The sequence below is a fragment of the Haliotis asinina genome, chromosome 4 (assembly GCF_037392515.1).
Source record: "Haliotis asinina isolate JCU_RB_2024 chromosome 4, JCU_Hal_asi_v2, whole genome shotgun sequence".
In the NCBI taxonomy this organism is placed as follows: Eukaryota; Metazoa; Mollusca; class Gastropoda; order Lepetellida; family Haliotidae; genus Haliotis; species Haliotis asinina.
In genome coordinates, this window is record NC_090283.1 from 10,492,270 (window position 1) to 10,508,152 (window position 15,883).

The 15,883-nt window shown below is 41.0% G+C and overlaps 1 protein-coding gene across 1 annotated transcript in view; it reads right to left on the minus strand.

Moving 5' to 3' along the window:
* Window positions 1-15,883, minus strand: part of LOC137282255 (inactive ubiquitin carboxyl-terminal hydrolase MINDY-4B-like) — a 33,028-nt gene that overhangs the window by 11,381 nt on the left and 5,764 nt on the right. The window contains exons 2-8 of the mRNA XM_067813986.1: window positions 9,841-9,976; window positions 5,249-5,339; window positions 4,959-5,062; window positions 3,091-3,210; window positions 1,939-2,033; window positions 1,200-1,365; window positions 215-280 (exon numbers count right to left, since the gene is read on the minus strand). Of these exons, the coding sequence (XP_067670087.1) occupies window positions 215-280; window positions 1,200-1,365; window positions 1,939-2,033; window positions 3,091-3,210; window positions 4,959-5,062; window positions 5,249-5,339; window positions 9,841-9,936 (738 nt within the window). The 5' untranslated portion in view covers window positions 9,937-9,976. The remainder of the gene's footprint in view (window positions 1-214; window positions 281-1,199; window positions 1,366-1,938; window positions 2,034-3,090; window positions 3,211-4,958; window positions 5,063-5,248; window positions 5,340-9,840; window positions 9,977-15,883) is intronic.

Consider the following 15,883-nt stretch of genomic DNA (forward strand, 5'->3'; position numbering starts at 1 on the left):
TCAGGCCACAGACATCAACTGGGAGATCAACGGTTGTAAAAGTCATTTGTTTATAGTGTGAACCCTCTGAGAAGGCCAAGTATGCCTCAGACACATTGACAGTATACTGACTCTAAGCCTAACAGTCCTTGTCTAATCCCACTAATACCAGCAGCGAGGGAGGGAAACTGCAAGTACCATCTTTCAACACTCTCCTTGCTGTGTGAGTAGTTACCTGCTCTGAATGCCGTCTGATAAATATCTGTAAATCTTCTAGTTTCTTGAATTCAAAAAGATGAAGCTGAAACAGAATTGTCATATACTTCATTCATATTATACCAAGTCAAGGATGAAGTGTTTTCTGATAGACTGAAGAGGGTAACATTTGAAGACGAGTGAGTGAGTGAGTGAGTGAGTGAAAGAGTTTGGTTTTATGCCAATTCAAGAAATATCATGACAGGAGACACCAAGAATTGGCTTCATGCATTGTTCCAATGTGGGTAATCAAACCATGGTCTTCAGCGTGCTGATTGAACACTTTAAGCACCAGGCTCCCCCATCCCCCAAAAGCGATACATATGGGAGGCCATGATACTTATCATAATGCATTGGTTATGACATGATACATACATTATTATTCTACCTCATGTAAGAATGTCCATTCCTGATTGGTTCACATGACCATGAACAAACTACACTGTATGCCTGGTGCATTGGTCACAGTACACCACCCAAGCGAGGTATAAATCTTTGCGAGGGAGAATAAATCATAACCTGCTCACAGGACACCACAATAACAACACATACAATATGAATTGAAAAATAATTTGTGAACTTCAGATGAGGGATAATAATGTTGAGCTTGTTAGCTTTTTTGACTCCATCAGTAAATGTAACAGGAAAGCCTACATGTTTCCCTTCACAGCCCTACACATGGAACCTTGGAAATATCAAACTGTTTTTGTTTTAAAACACAGCAATCATGGTACTGTAACTTCAAATTCATAAAATTACACAAAAATGCCAACATCAGTATGAAAATACTGAAATACACTATCTATAACTTTTCCTGGCAAGTTTAAGGTGGGGCATATGTTGTATCTCTTCTGAAAGCATTAAACACAAATCACACATTGAATATTTACAATGGGCACAGTATAGGCACCTTATTGCAGATTGAGAAGGCATCTAACTGAACTATAATATTACAATATCCTCACCCGCTCTGTTATGTTGTCCACCCTGTATCTGTAGTCTGGACCGAAGCAGTTGTGTTCCTGCAGCAGACAAACACAGCAGCGCCGTCGTTCACCGGCCTGCCAGAGCATCTCGCACATCCCTCCAATCAGGGCACGGCGCCGCTCGAAGCTGTTGGGTTGCAGGGCACTGGAAGAGGCATGTACCAGTATCAAAGTTAATGGCACTATCACTCTTGTTGTAAGGTAGTGAATAGAAGTTCTGATAGCTATTGCTCTAGGAGTATCGTATGGGAATGGTAAACTATAAGAGCTACGACAGTGTTCACTCTATGAGTATCTTAAGTCTGGTGAAGTACAGGAGTCAATAGAGTCTCTTAATTACCGCAAGTCAGTGATCCAGCAAAGGAGTTACGATTGTCTGTGCTATAACTATTGTACCTGAGTGAGTACAGAAGTTACAATAATCATTGCTCAATGACTCTCACAAGTTTGTGGTAAAACACAGAATTTATGACAGTCTTTGCTCAATGACTATCACAAGTCTATGGACAGACAGACAGTCAGATTTATTTCTGTAGTTCTAGGCCCTAGGCCCATAATACAAAATGCAGCCACGTTGGTAGACGAAGTTGTACATGCTTAAGGGTTATGAAGATCGGATATAACGTGGTAAAGAACAGGACTTACAATAGTATTATTGTGCTATGACTATCATATCTCCATGGTTAAGTATTTATCCAAGACCACTGATGTATCTTACGTGGACATGAAGATGCTGGACTGGTACTCCTTGTTGAACAGCAGGTGCTTGAGGAGGAATGCCTGGACACACAGGGTGAGGCCTCGAGATCCACACTGAAGCACCAGACAGAAGCACATCACAAGCTAGGGCTGGGACTAGTAGGAAAAAATGAATTTAGTACCCACATGTACTTACCCAAATCGGAATCAAGTACCTGGAAATGTATGGAATACTGCGCTTTTGTCAACTTTCTGAATATTCAATCACAATTTTACAGAGAGTAGTATAGAAAACTTGTGAGGTGGCAATAAAACATCAAAACTGATGTCAGGCTATTTAATGTAAATCTGTAATATATAGAACACCATTACTTACATTTCCCCATTAAAATGAGTGCTGATACTGTGACGATGTGTTGAGCAGAGTTCTACCATGTACCTACCCTATGAGTGCTGATACTGTGACGATGTGTTGAGTAAAGTTCTACCATGTACCTACCCTATGAGTGCTGATACTGTGACGATGTGTTGGGTCAAGTTCTACTATGTACCTACCCTATGAGTGCTGATACTGTGACGATGTGCTGAGTAGAGTTCTACCATGTACCTACCCTATGAGTGCTGATACTGTGACGATGTGCTGAGCATAGTTCTACCATGTACCTACCCTATGAGTGCTGATACTGTGACGATGTGCTGAGTAGAGTTCTACCATGTACCTACCCTATGAGTGCTGATACTGTGACGATGTGCTGAGTAGAGTTCTACCATGTACCTACCCTATGAGTGCTGATACTGTGACGATATGTTGGGTCAAGTTCTACTATGTACCTACCCTATGAGTGCTGATACTGTGACGATGTGCTGAGCAGAGTTCTACCATGTACCTACCCTATGAGTGCTGATACTGTGACAATGTGTTGGGTCGAGTTCTACCATGTACCTACCCTATGAGTGCTGATACTGTGACAATGTGTTGGGTCAAGTTCTACCATGTACCTACCCTATGAGTGCTGATACTGTGACAATGTGTTGGGTCGAGTTCTACCATGTACCTACCCTATGAGTGCTGATACTGTGACAATGTGTTGGGTCAAGTTCTACCATGTACCTACCCTATGAGTGCTGATACTGTGACAATGTGTTGGGTCAAGTTCTACCATGTACCTACCCTATGAGCATTGATGCCGTACGGAAAGCGACCTTCCAGATGCTGGAAGGCCAGACTAGACTTCTGCCACTCCCGACTGAAGGAGTGGTGACAAGACCCATACACGATAGTGCGCAGATCCTGCAGAAAAAGAACTTTAATGTAATGGTGCCAGAATCCATGTCTGCCATGCCTGCATTAGTGCAGTGTACTGGGTACTTACTGGCAAACATGGGTAAAATGGACCATCGCAGAGGATGGATTTACCAGAAGAATGTGATGCATTAAGCAATGGATTGTGAAAGGTGGAGCAGATGGAGTCTAGTGCACATGCAGTGCATGACGATGAAATGGATTCCACACATGCTCACACCTTGCTCATAAGACTCTCACATGGTCAGTGTAGCAAGTTGATAATAATCAGACAACCTGGGGACTCTTCGTAACAGGCATGCACCAGTGGGTGGCACTCATACATGCTAATACGGGTCAGTTGTCAGATTGGTGCTCAACTTGTCCTTGTTTGCCAGGACACAGTGTTATAGTACTACTTTTTACTAATGGTCCTGCACATGTCAATGTAGCCGTGCTTGTATGGTTCGGCTCTGGGCTGTGACTCAAGAAGACAGACAATGATGATGATGATGATAATATGATTTATTGCAGTGCTGGATGAGGCTGTTGTTGAGCCAACCTGAGGAAGGGAAATATGTTTCCAGCTCAACAACAGCAAGTGGAGTGAGGTGGAAAACAGGTGGCCAAAGGAAGTAAGAGGTCAGAGGACACAATAGCCAATAAGGAAGTAGGTAGCACATCAAAGGAAGTCTTTGATGTGACCTATAAATAGAAAAGGGAAAATCCCAAAGAATGGGTTACCTGGCTAAGAATAGAGAGGAAATTAAGGGAAATCCCTGTTGACAGGGCTCCAGGAAACAGAAGGAAAAGGTGAAGATGTTATAGAGGCGGCATTCAACGGCAAAGACTGAGACAACATGGAACAGATAATGATGTTTATGAAATATGATGTTTGATTTGATAATGATCATGATCATGATGAATTATGATTGAACTTATGAGTTTTATGAATATATATAACACTGCTACATCAACATGAGAAATTGAAAATACACTTCACACACCTTTTCACTGATGTACAGTTCTAATGAATGAAAATGGGAAAAATGTAATCAAATACATAGAAAATGAGGAAGATCGTTTTATTATGTGTTTTAGATAATATATGTTTTTGGATGGCAGTGTTTACAATTATAACACTGTGTGTTGCATGACAGCAAACATCATACTGGTAAATACTCAGCTGAAGGCATGTCTCTACGATAAAGAAGCCTATAATAAGTTATTCCGATCTTCTGCTGTTTTTGTGATAATTCGCAAAAATACAGAAAGTTTCTAGAACACAGATGTGAAAACCTGGAATAATGCAAGAATATGTACAGTGAAAACTTTCTTAATTTCAGTTTGCCATGGGTTTCTGTAGATTACCACCTAGGCAAAAACATGGGATTGTTGATATGATATAGTGATACATCTCAAAGCCAAATAAATGCATCTTGCGCATTTTATGCAAAATACACAGAGTATCTGAAGGCTTTGGAATGATTATGAAAATAACCAAAAGAGTATTAATGTCCCCCAAAAATGCAATAGCTGTCTGCAGGGTGATGGGTGACTCTCTGATGACCTGCAGAGAAAAGGGCATGTTCCTCAATGTCCCAAAGGCTGTCTGCAGAGTGGAAAGTGTGTCCCTTGACGTAACAATGACTTAAAATAGCTGTCTGCAGGCAGTTGGGTGTGTCCCTCAATATCAGTGACTAACAATGGCTGTCTGCAGGTAGATGGGTGTGTCCCTCAATATCACAGTGACTTACAATGGCTGTCTGCAGGCAGATGGGTGTCCCGCCGATGACGTTGCGAGCTGCAGCTCCAAGTCTCCCCGCCGCTCCTTCTGGCATCAACAAGGACCTCTGGCTGTCTGCAGGGAAAAAGAAAACCCGACACATGGACCAAGTGCATTTTTCGTATGAAACTCCCTTTTTCCTGTAAATATATGTTTTCTTTCTTTTTTTAAGGAACAAAATTTGTGACCAATTTTACATATTTTGTTACAGCATAATGTCTTAACTCTCCTCCCCACTATGACATATGCCAACCCCTATACCTGTGTTTGGTGACTCCCTCCGCCATGTGTCCACGTAGAATGTCTTCACTCTCTGACTAAGTTGAGGCTTCTCAGTTGAATCTAATTTCTTCTGGAAAAAAATCATAGAAAGCAGAAGATCAAAGAAACATTGCCATAACAAAAGTGAAATGAGTATGCTGTGATGTCAGGTATTTAGAAACACTGAACTGTCCTGCAGGTAAAACATTTTTCATAGCTTACAGGAAATATTTAGATGTAATTTCACCAATCTGGAATTGCAAAAATCACTCTTAGAAAATGGACATAAATTAAACAGAAAACTTACTTTTTTAATATTTAGGAGAAATGGACAATCATAGTGAGTACTGACTGTGAATGCCGACAGAGTGTAAGGTAGTGAGTGAATGAGTGAGTGATGAAGAGTGGCTGATATCAAGACATGGCAACTCATTGAGTGAGTGAGTGAGTGACTTCAAAACATTTTCACAGTGGACAAAGACAGTTTTTTCGACCTGTTTTCAAATACAACTGAGTGGTTCTTATAGCCTAAAACTATTACCTAATGTCATCAAAGTTTTGTAAAAAAAATGTGATATTAACTAGAACTGTTCATATTAGGTACCTGTGACAGATGTTATGTTTGAGTTTTATAAGTGAGTGAGTTGAATTTTACACTGCTTTTACCAATATTACAGCAATATCAAAGTGTGGACACCAGAAATGGGCTTCACACATCAGACCCATTTAGGGAATTGAACCCAAGTCTTCAGTGTGACAAGCGAACACTTAACCACTTGACTACCATTTGAGTTTTGTGAGGTATAGTCCATTTGGCGTAAAAGCAGACTGATGCATTGCAATCTAACTCGAAAACGAATAAACATATAAACATAAAATACTTGATGAAATGCTGATCATAGTCAAATCATCCTACCAACTCTGTGAGGTTTTTGTCGAATTTTTGTCCTAAAAACTGAAAAGTTGTTTAACAAAATATCACTAGAATTTTGATGCAGTTCACTGTTTGTTTTTCATTCATTACCCTGTGCTGTGCTGTCTCCATCCTTTTTCAAACACCTGGCTGTCACTTTCTCTGCACTCCTCCCTCATAACAAATTGTGAACTGTGACAATAATTCAGTGATAGATTGTTAAACAACTTCATCATTTTTAAGACAAAAATTCTGCAAAAATCTCATAGAGTTTGTATGATATTTTCACTGTGATCAGCATTTCATTAATTATTTTATGTTTGAGCCAAACAAAGGTTGACATCACAACAAATACCAGTCTCTCAACATGACCTCCATGTGTTTTTCTGAATGTGACAGGAAATGCCAAAGGTACACTTTTTTATTTTGGTGGTATTTTACGGGCCTGACGAATGATGAATCTGGGACTGGATCCTAATACATCAAAGGGATGTAAGTCTGCAAAATGAAACTCGGTGCTTAGATGACTGATCGACCTATGATCCCTACAGAGTTATAAGAAGACTTAGTTGCTAAGTCTACATCTGTGAGCTGCATACCCACCCAAATACCTGTTTATTTTCTCCACAACTCACCCCATGTGTACATGGAGATGTGAGACTCTGTAGCTATACAGCATTATGAAGACTAATATCTGTAGGCAAACATCATTGTCTTGTCTAATCTATCAAGTGACATCCATTTTTGACAATTTGTGTTTTTAAAGGTCACATGCAACCAAAAAATCAAACATAATTAAAACACATTTATCACTTATTCATGACATATAATATACATTGCTGCTTTTAAAAAGACAAATACACACAATTATAAGCATACAATCGCGGTTCAAAAGTGCAATATTTTGTACTTGGGCTTAATTCCCCCGAAACGAAGCCCTCGGGAGACCGAACCCAGTCATAGCGGGTGGATATGCATTCAAGTGTAACGACGGCTTCCGATTGGCTGGTTTATTTGCTGATATGCTGAGGGTTCATTGTGTGTACAGAAAGATGATCTGTTTGATGGGCATTTTAGAAGTATAGCCAGTCACAAGAAAGTAAGATTCTTTATGGATAACAACTTCTTTTTGTATACTTGATGCGTCGTTTCAGTATGGATTCATATACTGTTGTCAAACAAAATCATATACACGAAAAGAAGTCGTTATCCATGAAGAATGTATATAGAGATGTTGGGTTTGGAAAACACATGTTCTCTGACTTTGCGCTCGATCCAATAAAAAATCATCTCAGTAGAGATGGTGAACTACTGGAAACTGTCATTCGTCCAAGTACAAAGCAGGACTTGAAACTGACAAGAGTTTGCACCAGTTTCCGTCAGATCCAGTCATCCGAAAAAAATGAATGTAGTTTGTTTGCAACCCACAGACATAAAAACGTCATGTGTATCACATGTGCCTAATTACATAATGTGGCAGACACGGGACTCGGGTGCACGAGTCATAAATCAACTTATTTTCTTTATGTCGTATAGTCTGATAGGTGTTAATTTCAAATTGCACGTGGTCAATGATTGAAGCTGTGTATTGCATGTTGTCTTTAGCAGGCAGGCAGACAGACATACAGGTGTCAATAAACCAGACATTGAGCTTTCTCTGTGACAGAGACTGCTTACCAAATTCAACAAGTTGTTTTACGTACGCAACCAAGATTAGACTACTGCTCACGACCTCAGACGCTGGGCATGCATACTGTTTCATGCTCCACGAACCTATTCACTGCGCATGCGTTATGGATGCAGCGCAGCACAGCAGTTGAAACCAGTTTTCCCCCCAGCGCTGGGGGGAATTTAGTGAATCGTTTGAACTCCGATTTCGCGGGCTTTTTTTTCATCGCGTTTTTTCAACTTTATAGGTTGAATTGGCATTTTTTATGATTTGTTTCGGCAAGTGCATACCGAAAGGTACCAGAATCTGCAAAGTTGTGTTTTACGTTGCATGTGACCTTTAACAAATATCAGAATGCATGCATGCATGATTCATCAGGAAAGACAACACAGTTACAGTTGAAGTCAAAGACTTCCTGTGAGTGCAATGCTGTGTGGGTATGTGTGTGCACGAACAGTGACAAGAAGGTGCTTTGGTTTAAAAACTCTGTGTGCTGTACAATGTCAGCCATGATTGAATGTGCACAAAACTCCAATATGTCAAGCAGGGTACTGACGGTCACTCACAAGAAAACGATTGGAGCATGCACCTTCAGGCCATAATCATGACAAAGGCGTAATACTTTTCCACTGTACTGGCTTCCTCATAACCAAATAATCCATCTCAAAACATTTCATCGAATCCCATGTATGTACAGATTCTGGTCAGAACTGTCCCAACAGCTATCTGTAGTGACAGCTAATAGGATAGGGTTTTCAAGCTTACTGACTTGTCTGAAGCATGCCATCGTATTAATGTTGCTTAAATCTGATATATGTGTTGTCAGTTACAGTATTGTCTGTTTAGATTCAATTATTTGTATGTCACAATCTTCAGAAAACTTCAGAACCTAAAAATATGGAGAAAAGTGTCAATATCATCAAAATGGTATGTTGTGTACATAAGCCAAATCCTTGCTATGGGTTCCAAACATTTAAACAAGCATCCTAATATGGCTAGTAAACCTCAGGAAGTAAAATTTAACATTTTTGTTAATTACTATTTCAAGACTTTTACGCTTTAACTATCAGGTGGCAACACTGCAACAAATCATTATTGAGACTAATGAAAACATAAGTATTGTCTCTCCCCTGGCTGACATAATATAGAGTACACATTTCATAGTGCTGAAACAGTAAACATGGACCACTACAAGACACATGCAGTTATTTACGTTTCTCACAGCACATCAACACCATCTTAAGTCTGTCTGAAACAAAACATCAGATATATTGTTTACCCAGAACAGAAGCAGAAACTTCCTGAAATGAAGAGTGCCGTACATTACAAACACAACACATCTGGATATTTCAAGGACATGTGAACCTACATCTTTACATTAACCAAGTCTGTAACACAGCAGTGTATAGCTCTGATTTCTTTGGTACATAGCACTACTCTGTATCAGTTATTCACCAGGATCTACCCTGGACATGCAGACTGTTTCCTTCACCAGGATGTTCTCTGGACAGACTGGCTCTGTCTCCTTCACTGGGATCTACCCTGGACAGAGAGATTCTGCCTCCATCACCGCGATCTACCCTGGACAGACAGATTCTGTCTCCTTAACCAGGAACTACCCTGGACAGATAGATTCTGCTTCTGTCACTGGGATCTGAACAGACAGACACTGCCTCCATCACCAGGATCTACCCTGAACAGACAGACTCTGTCACCATCACCAGGTTCTACCCGGGACAGACGCTCTGTCTCCTTCACCAGGATCTACCCGGAACAGAAAGGCTCTATTTCCGGGACAGACACTCTGTCTCCTTCATCAGGATCTACCCGGGACAGATACTCTGTCTCCTTCATCAGGATCTACCTGGGACAGACACTCTGTCTCCTTCATCAGGATCTACCCTGGACAGATAGACTCTGCCTCCATCACCAATATCTAAGTCATGAAACAAGGCAGGGGCACCAGTACCCCATTAACTTTTCTTGATGGCATGAATTTCGACAACTTACCCTGTTGTCTCCAAACACGATACTGTCCTGCTCCAAGAAGCGGAGTAATTTGGACAGCTTCTCGTTGTCCGTCTGAGGTGGCTGAGTCTCTGCCATCGTTGTCCCAGTTCTACATCAGCATCATCTGATACAGCTTCTGAAACAATAACATCTTCACATTATTTTTACAAAATATTGAAACCATAAAATATATAACAGAATAATTTCATTGAGAAATTGTATGCTTCAAATGTATTGACCAAAAGTAACTTGAAGGTAACTGCCATGTTTACAGAAACAGTGAACAAATAAGCTAATTATCACTATCCTGGTTGCAGCGAGCAAGCTTCTCTGCAAATGCACTTGATTGACACTATGCTTATTGACTGAGTTGGAGTTATCACTGCTTTGGACAGTACTGCTGTTTTACCACTGCACATAACCTTAATGTGAAGCATGGTGGTGTAGTGGTTAGCATGCTGGCCTCTCATGCCGAAGACCAAGGTTCGAATCCCGGTGCAAACACCAAACATTTGTGACCTGTGTCTCATACTGTGTTGTGTCCCTGGGGAAGGCACTTCATCCACACTGCACTCAGTCCACCCAGCTGTGTTAAATGGGTACCTGAGAAGCGAATGTACGCACTTAGCGCTTAGTAGCGGCTTTGTAAGTACAGTTCCATCAGGGTACTAATGTAACACCAGAGAGCAGCATTGTGTTGGATTCTACGAGCAAAAATTAGCATTATCACGTTTTAGAGATTAAAGATGAAGGTGCAGCAATGAGAGTTCAGGTGATCATGCCACAGTCAGGCTGGTAAGGCTCATCATCAGCTCAGGGCCAACGCCCTCTACATGCAGCCCAGACAGCCAATGGGACTTCTCCCACTCAACAAAAATACCAGAAACCCCAAATACAGCATCCAGTGAGGTGCACATAAATACCTATCCTGCATTAGGAGTGGACCCCTGAAGGTGTAGGGTAGAATAGGCCTTCAGTAATCCATGCTTGCTGTAAAAGGCGACTATGGTTGTTGTAAGAGGCGAGTAACGGAATCGGGTGGTAAGGTTCACTGACTTGGTTGACACGGTCCTCGGTCCCCAATCATGCAGAATGATACTCATGCTGTTGAACACTGGATTGTCTGGTCCAAACTCGATTATTTACAGACCGCCACCATATAGTTGGAATATTGCTGAGTATGGCATAAATCTCAACTCACTCACTCACTCACTCACTCTCATTATTAGTAGTTATCTGTGTCCATATGACCACTGATTCATTCGAGGCTCTGAAATAATAATATCAACATGCACTACAATACACTATTTCAATAGTTTGCAGGGCCTTCGTATTACTAGCAAGAAGTGGTGCTCCAAATATTTGAAATAATCGAAGATCGGTCACAGTAACCAAATGACCAAGCAATAGATCACATTTTCTCACAATCGAACACAAACAAGTCTGGAACTATTGTTCTAATCTTTGGAACTACTAGACCATGAAATATATCTTCAAAGTTGTCAGAGTGTAAAAACGCGTTTACTTCTTAGAAAACTCACTTGACACATGTCATCGGTTCCCAACTGCGCAGATACGTGTTCATGTTGTTGATCACTGGATTGTCTGGTCCACACTCGATTATTTACAGACTGTCGAAATTTAGCTGGAATATTGCTGAGTGCGGTGTAAAACTAAACTCACTCACTCACTGACTGACTCTTACCTACAAGCTATGTGTTCTCTGTTCAGCGACCAGCCAGCATCTAACTGTACCTATTAAGGCACAATCTTCCTAAAACTGTTCTCCACAATCTACTTACAGGCTTATACCTCCAAACTGACAACACAAGTGCTCACCTCTTCAGAAATCAATGGGAAAGTTGACCTACCCCAGTCCTATCATATAAACCAGATCTGATTGTAACCTCTCCTACAGTAAAGATACCATATGATTTAATGATCTCCCCACCTGCTATGACCAATAAATCGATAAACATTATCACACTAACAATCAGTTTTTCAATGGTAGAGAGGAACTGACAAGACCAGGGTAAATACTCAGAACCATATTAAAATATTCAGCCAATACCCTCAACTGTTGGGTATTCTGGTAATATCCTTATTAAGGGTCAAACAATCCATCCGATCACATCAAGGACTGCTTTCCTCTCGGCTATCATAAAACAATCAATAAACCTTAGTTTTATTTTCTTATATTTACTGCATTACTTGTGGTAAGGCTGTTAACATTTTTTCTGACAACACGCAAGCTGCATGCGTTAGTGACACATTTCTCTGACAATCATGATTTACATATTCCTATGAGGGAGCAATAAACTGTTGTGGTCGGAAAAGGGAACAGAGTGATATATACAAGTTTGATAGATATATACTAGCCACAACATGGGCTTCCTTTCACAAAGAAGTAAGGTGATTATTAGTGGCTATGGTAACCTTAATGCAAAGTTAAAGAATGGGAAATAACGGTGCTTCATGAAAGGAACCCCTGATCTATATCTAGTGGTAGAATTTGTTGTGTTGGTGCTCTATGTACCTGCCCAGCCCTAGCTAGGTCAAGGTTAGAACCACTATGTGCCAGATCTGTATAGAATAAAGTAAATGGAAGACGTTGTGTTGGTGCCTCAGGGCACCTTGCCCAACCCAAACTAGGCTAAGGGTAAAACCAATATGTGCCGGATCTGTATATAATGAAGTAACTGGAAGACGTTGTGTTTCTGCCTCAGGGCACCTTGCCCAACCCAAACTAGGCTAAGGGTAAAACCAATATGTGCCGGATCTGTATATAATGAAGTAACTGGAAGACGTTGTGTTGGTGCCTCAGGGCACCTTGCCCAACCCAAACTAGGCTAAGGGTAAAACCAATATGTGCCGGATCTGTATATAATGAAGTAACTGGAAGACGTTGTGTTGGTGCCTCAGGGCACCTTGCCCATCCCAAACTAGGCTAAGGGTAAAACCAATATGTGCCGGATCTGTATATAATGAAGTAACTGGAAGACGTTGTGTTTCTGCCTCAGGGCACCTTGCCCATCCCAAACTAGGCTAAGGGTAAAACCAATATGTGCCAGATCTGTATATAATGAAGTAACTGGAAGACGTTGTGTTGGTGCCTCAGGGCACCTTGCCCATCCCAAACTAGGCTAAGGGTAAAACCAATATGTGCCGGATCTGTATATAATAAAGTAACTGGAAGACGTTGTGTTGGTGCCTCAGGGCACCTTGTCCAACCCAAACTAGGCTAAGGGTAAAACCAATATGTGCCGGATCTGTATATAATGAAGTAACTGGAAGACGTTGTGTTTCTGCCTCAGGGCACCTTGCCCATCCCAAACTAGGCTAAGGGTAAAACAAATATGTGCCGGATCTGTATATAATGAAGTAACTGGAAGACGTTGTGTTTCTGCCTCAGGGCACCTTGCCCATCCCAAACTAGGCTAAGGGTAAAACCAATATGTGCCAGATCTGTATATAATAAAGTAACTGGAAGACGTTGTGTTGGTGCCTCAGGGCACCTTGTCCAACCCAAACTAGGCTAAGGGTAAAACAAATATGTGCCGGATCTGTATATAATGAAGTAACTGGAAGACGTTGTGTTTCTGCCTCAGGGCACCTTGCCCATCCCAAACTAGGCTAAGGGTAAAACCAATATGTGCCGGATCTGTATATAATAAAGTAAATGGAAGACGTTGTGTTGGTGCCTCAGGGCACCTTGCCCATCCCAAACTAGGCTAAGGGTAAAACCAATATGTGCCGGATCTGTATATAATGAAGTAACTGGAAGACGTTGTGTTGGTGCCTCAGGGCACCTTGCCCATCCCAAACTAGGCTAAGGGTAAAACCAATATGTGCCGGATCTGTATATAATAAAGTAACTGGAAGACGTTGTGTTGGTGCCTCAGGGCACCTTGCCCAACCCAAACTAGGCTAAGGGTAAAACCAATATGTGCCGGATCTGTATATAATGAAGTAACTGGAAGACGTTGTGTTGGTGCCTCAGGGCACCTTGCCCAACCCAAACTAGGCTAAGGGTAAAACAAATATGTGCCGGATCTGTATATAATAAAGTAACTGGAAGACGTTGTGTTGGTGCCTCAGGGCACCTTGCCCAACCCAAACTAGGCTAAGGGTAAAACAAATATGTGCCGGATCTGTATATAATAAAGTAACTGGAAGACGTTGTGTTGGTGTCTCAGGGCACCTTGCCCATCCCAAACTAGGCTAAGGTTAAAACCAATATGTGCCAGATCTGTATGTAGTGACAGTAGTTAAGTTACTGCCCTTACACCACCCTTTGTAGGCTACACGTAGAACCACAATGAGGGAGATCTTCACATATTGGTAGTAGTGAAGTTGGTGCCTCCTTACTAAGCACCTTGGCCAACCACACCTAGGTCAAAGATAGAATCACAATGTGTCGGATATTCATATATTGCTTGTAGTGATGTTGGTGCCCATGAGCACCTTGGCCAATGATAGTGAGTGAGTGAGTGAGTGAGTGAGTGAGTGAGTGAGTGAGTGAGTGAGTGAGTGAGTGAGTGAGTGGGTGGGAGAGTGGGTGGGAGAGTAGGTGGGTGAGTGAGTGGGTGGGTGAGTGAGTGAGTGAGAGTGAGTGAGCGAGCGAGCGAGTGAATTGAGTTTTATGCCACACTCAGCAATATTCCAGCTATATGGCGGCAGTCTGCAGAGTAATCGAATCTGAACCAGACAATTCAGTGATCAACAGCATAAACATCGATCTGTGTGATTGGGAACCGATGACATGTACCAACCAAGACAGTGAGCCCAACCACCCAATTCCGTTAGTCGCCTCTTACAACAACCTGAGTCACCTTTTATAGCAAGCATGGGTTGCTGAAGACCTTTTCTACTCAGGGACCTTTAAGGGTCCCAACCATAGCTAAGGCCATGAGACCTCTCTTTTTCACTCGTATTTAATTTTATGCTAATATTTAATGCAGAAAGCAGGATTAACAATGGGCATTAGGTTCTTGTAAGTAATAGGAATATAATTAGCCTGGATATATAAGACTTTGGAAATAAATGTTCATTGGTACAACTTGGTCCCAAGGGCATTTCCATGACTACATTCCCCATGTTAGAATTCATGTCACCATTCACTGCTAGTTGGTTGAAACAATGCATACATGATGGAAGTTTCTCAAACTCATCACCTTCCACCCCTCTGACGTTCTGGTAAAGTTTTTGATTATTTTGTCCTTGCAAACAATCTGACTTGAAAATCAGTGTCAGCAAAACTAACAATAATGTCCTCATAAAGATGGGAAAGCCATAACAACTCAGTGCGCCTTGTGGACAGCAAGGGAAAACAAAACAATGTATGAATGTATGTGTCTGTCTGTCTGCATGCATCCATGAAAGTATGTATGTAATATTGTGACTATTGGAGTAACTGAAACAGAATAGATTCCAAGCAATTTAAAAAAAAATGTGCACAGTATGCGACTTATGAAGTGCAAAAGGCCATGGATAGATGCACTTTGAGTGATATCTACAGGCCAGTGGACACAATACACCCACCATCTGGTTCAGACTTATGATCAACGATTGGTTTGTCTGGTCCACACTCACTTAAAACTGTTGGACCTGCACTTGGCTCCATCTGTAGCATGAATCAGAAAAATCTCCAAAATCATAAATAAAGATAAAAAATGCTTATGAATATTGTTTTTAAATATCTATCACTGTTTAGTATTGATTAATACCTTTTGTTAACAGGACCAATAAAGAAGAAGAGTCTTCACGTTGAATACAATACTAAAACTTAATTATAGAACATGAGAACTTTACCAATTTATAATTATTACATAAAAAATCATCTTTCCAAATTTCTTGACAAAGGGACATACTAAAACTTAATTATAGAACATGAGAACTTTACCAATTTATAATTATTACATAAAAAATCATCTTTCCAAATTTCTTGACAAAGGGACATAGTTTGTAATCTTAGATCACACTCTCAGTTAATGGCTGCCATGATCTGCAATATCACAGCATAGATCATCATTCACTAACAATA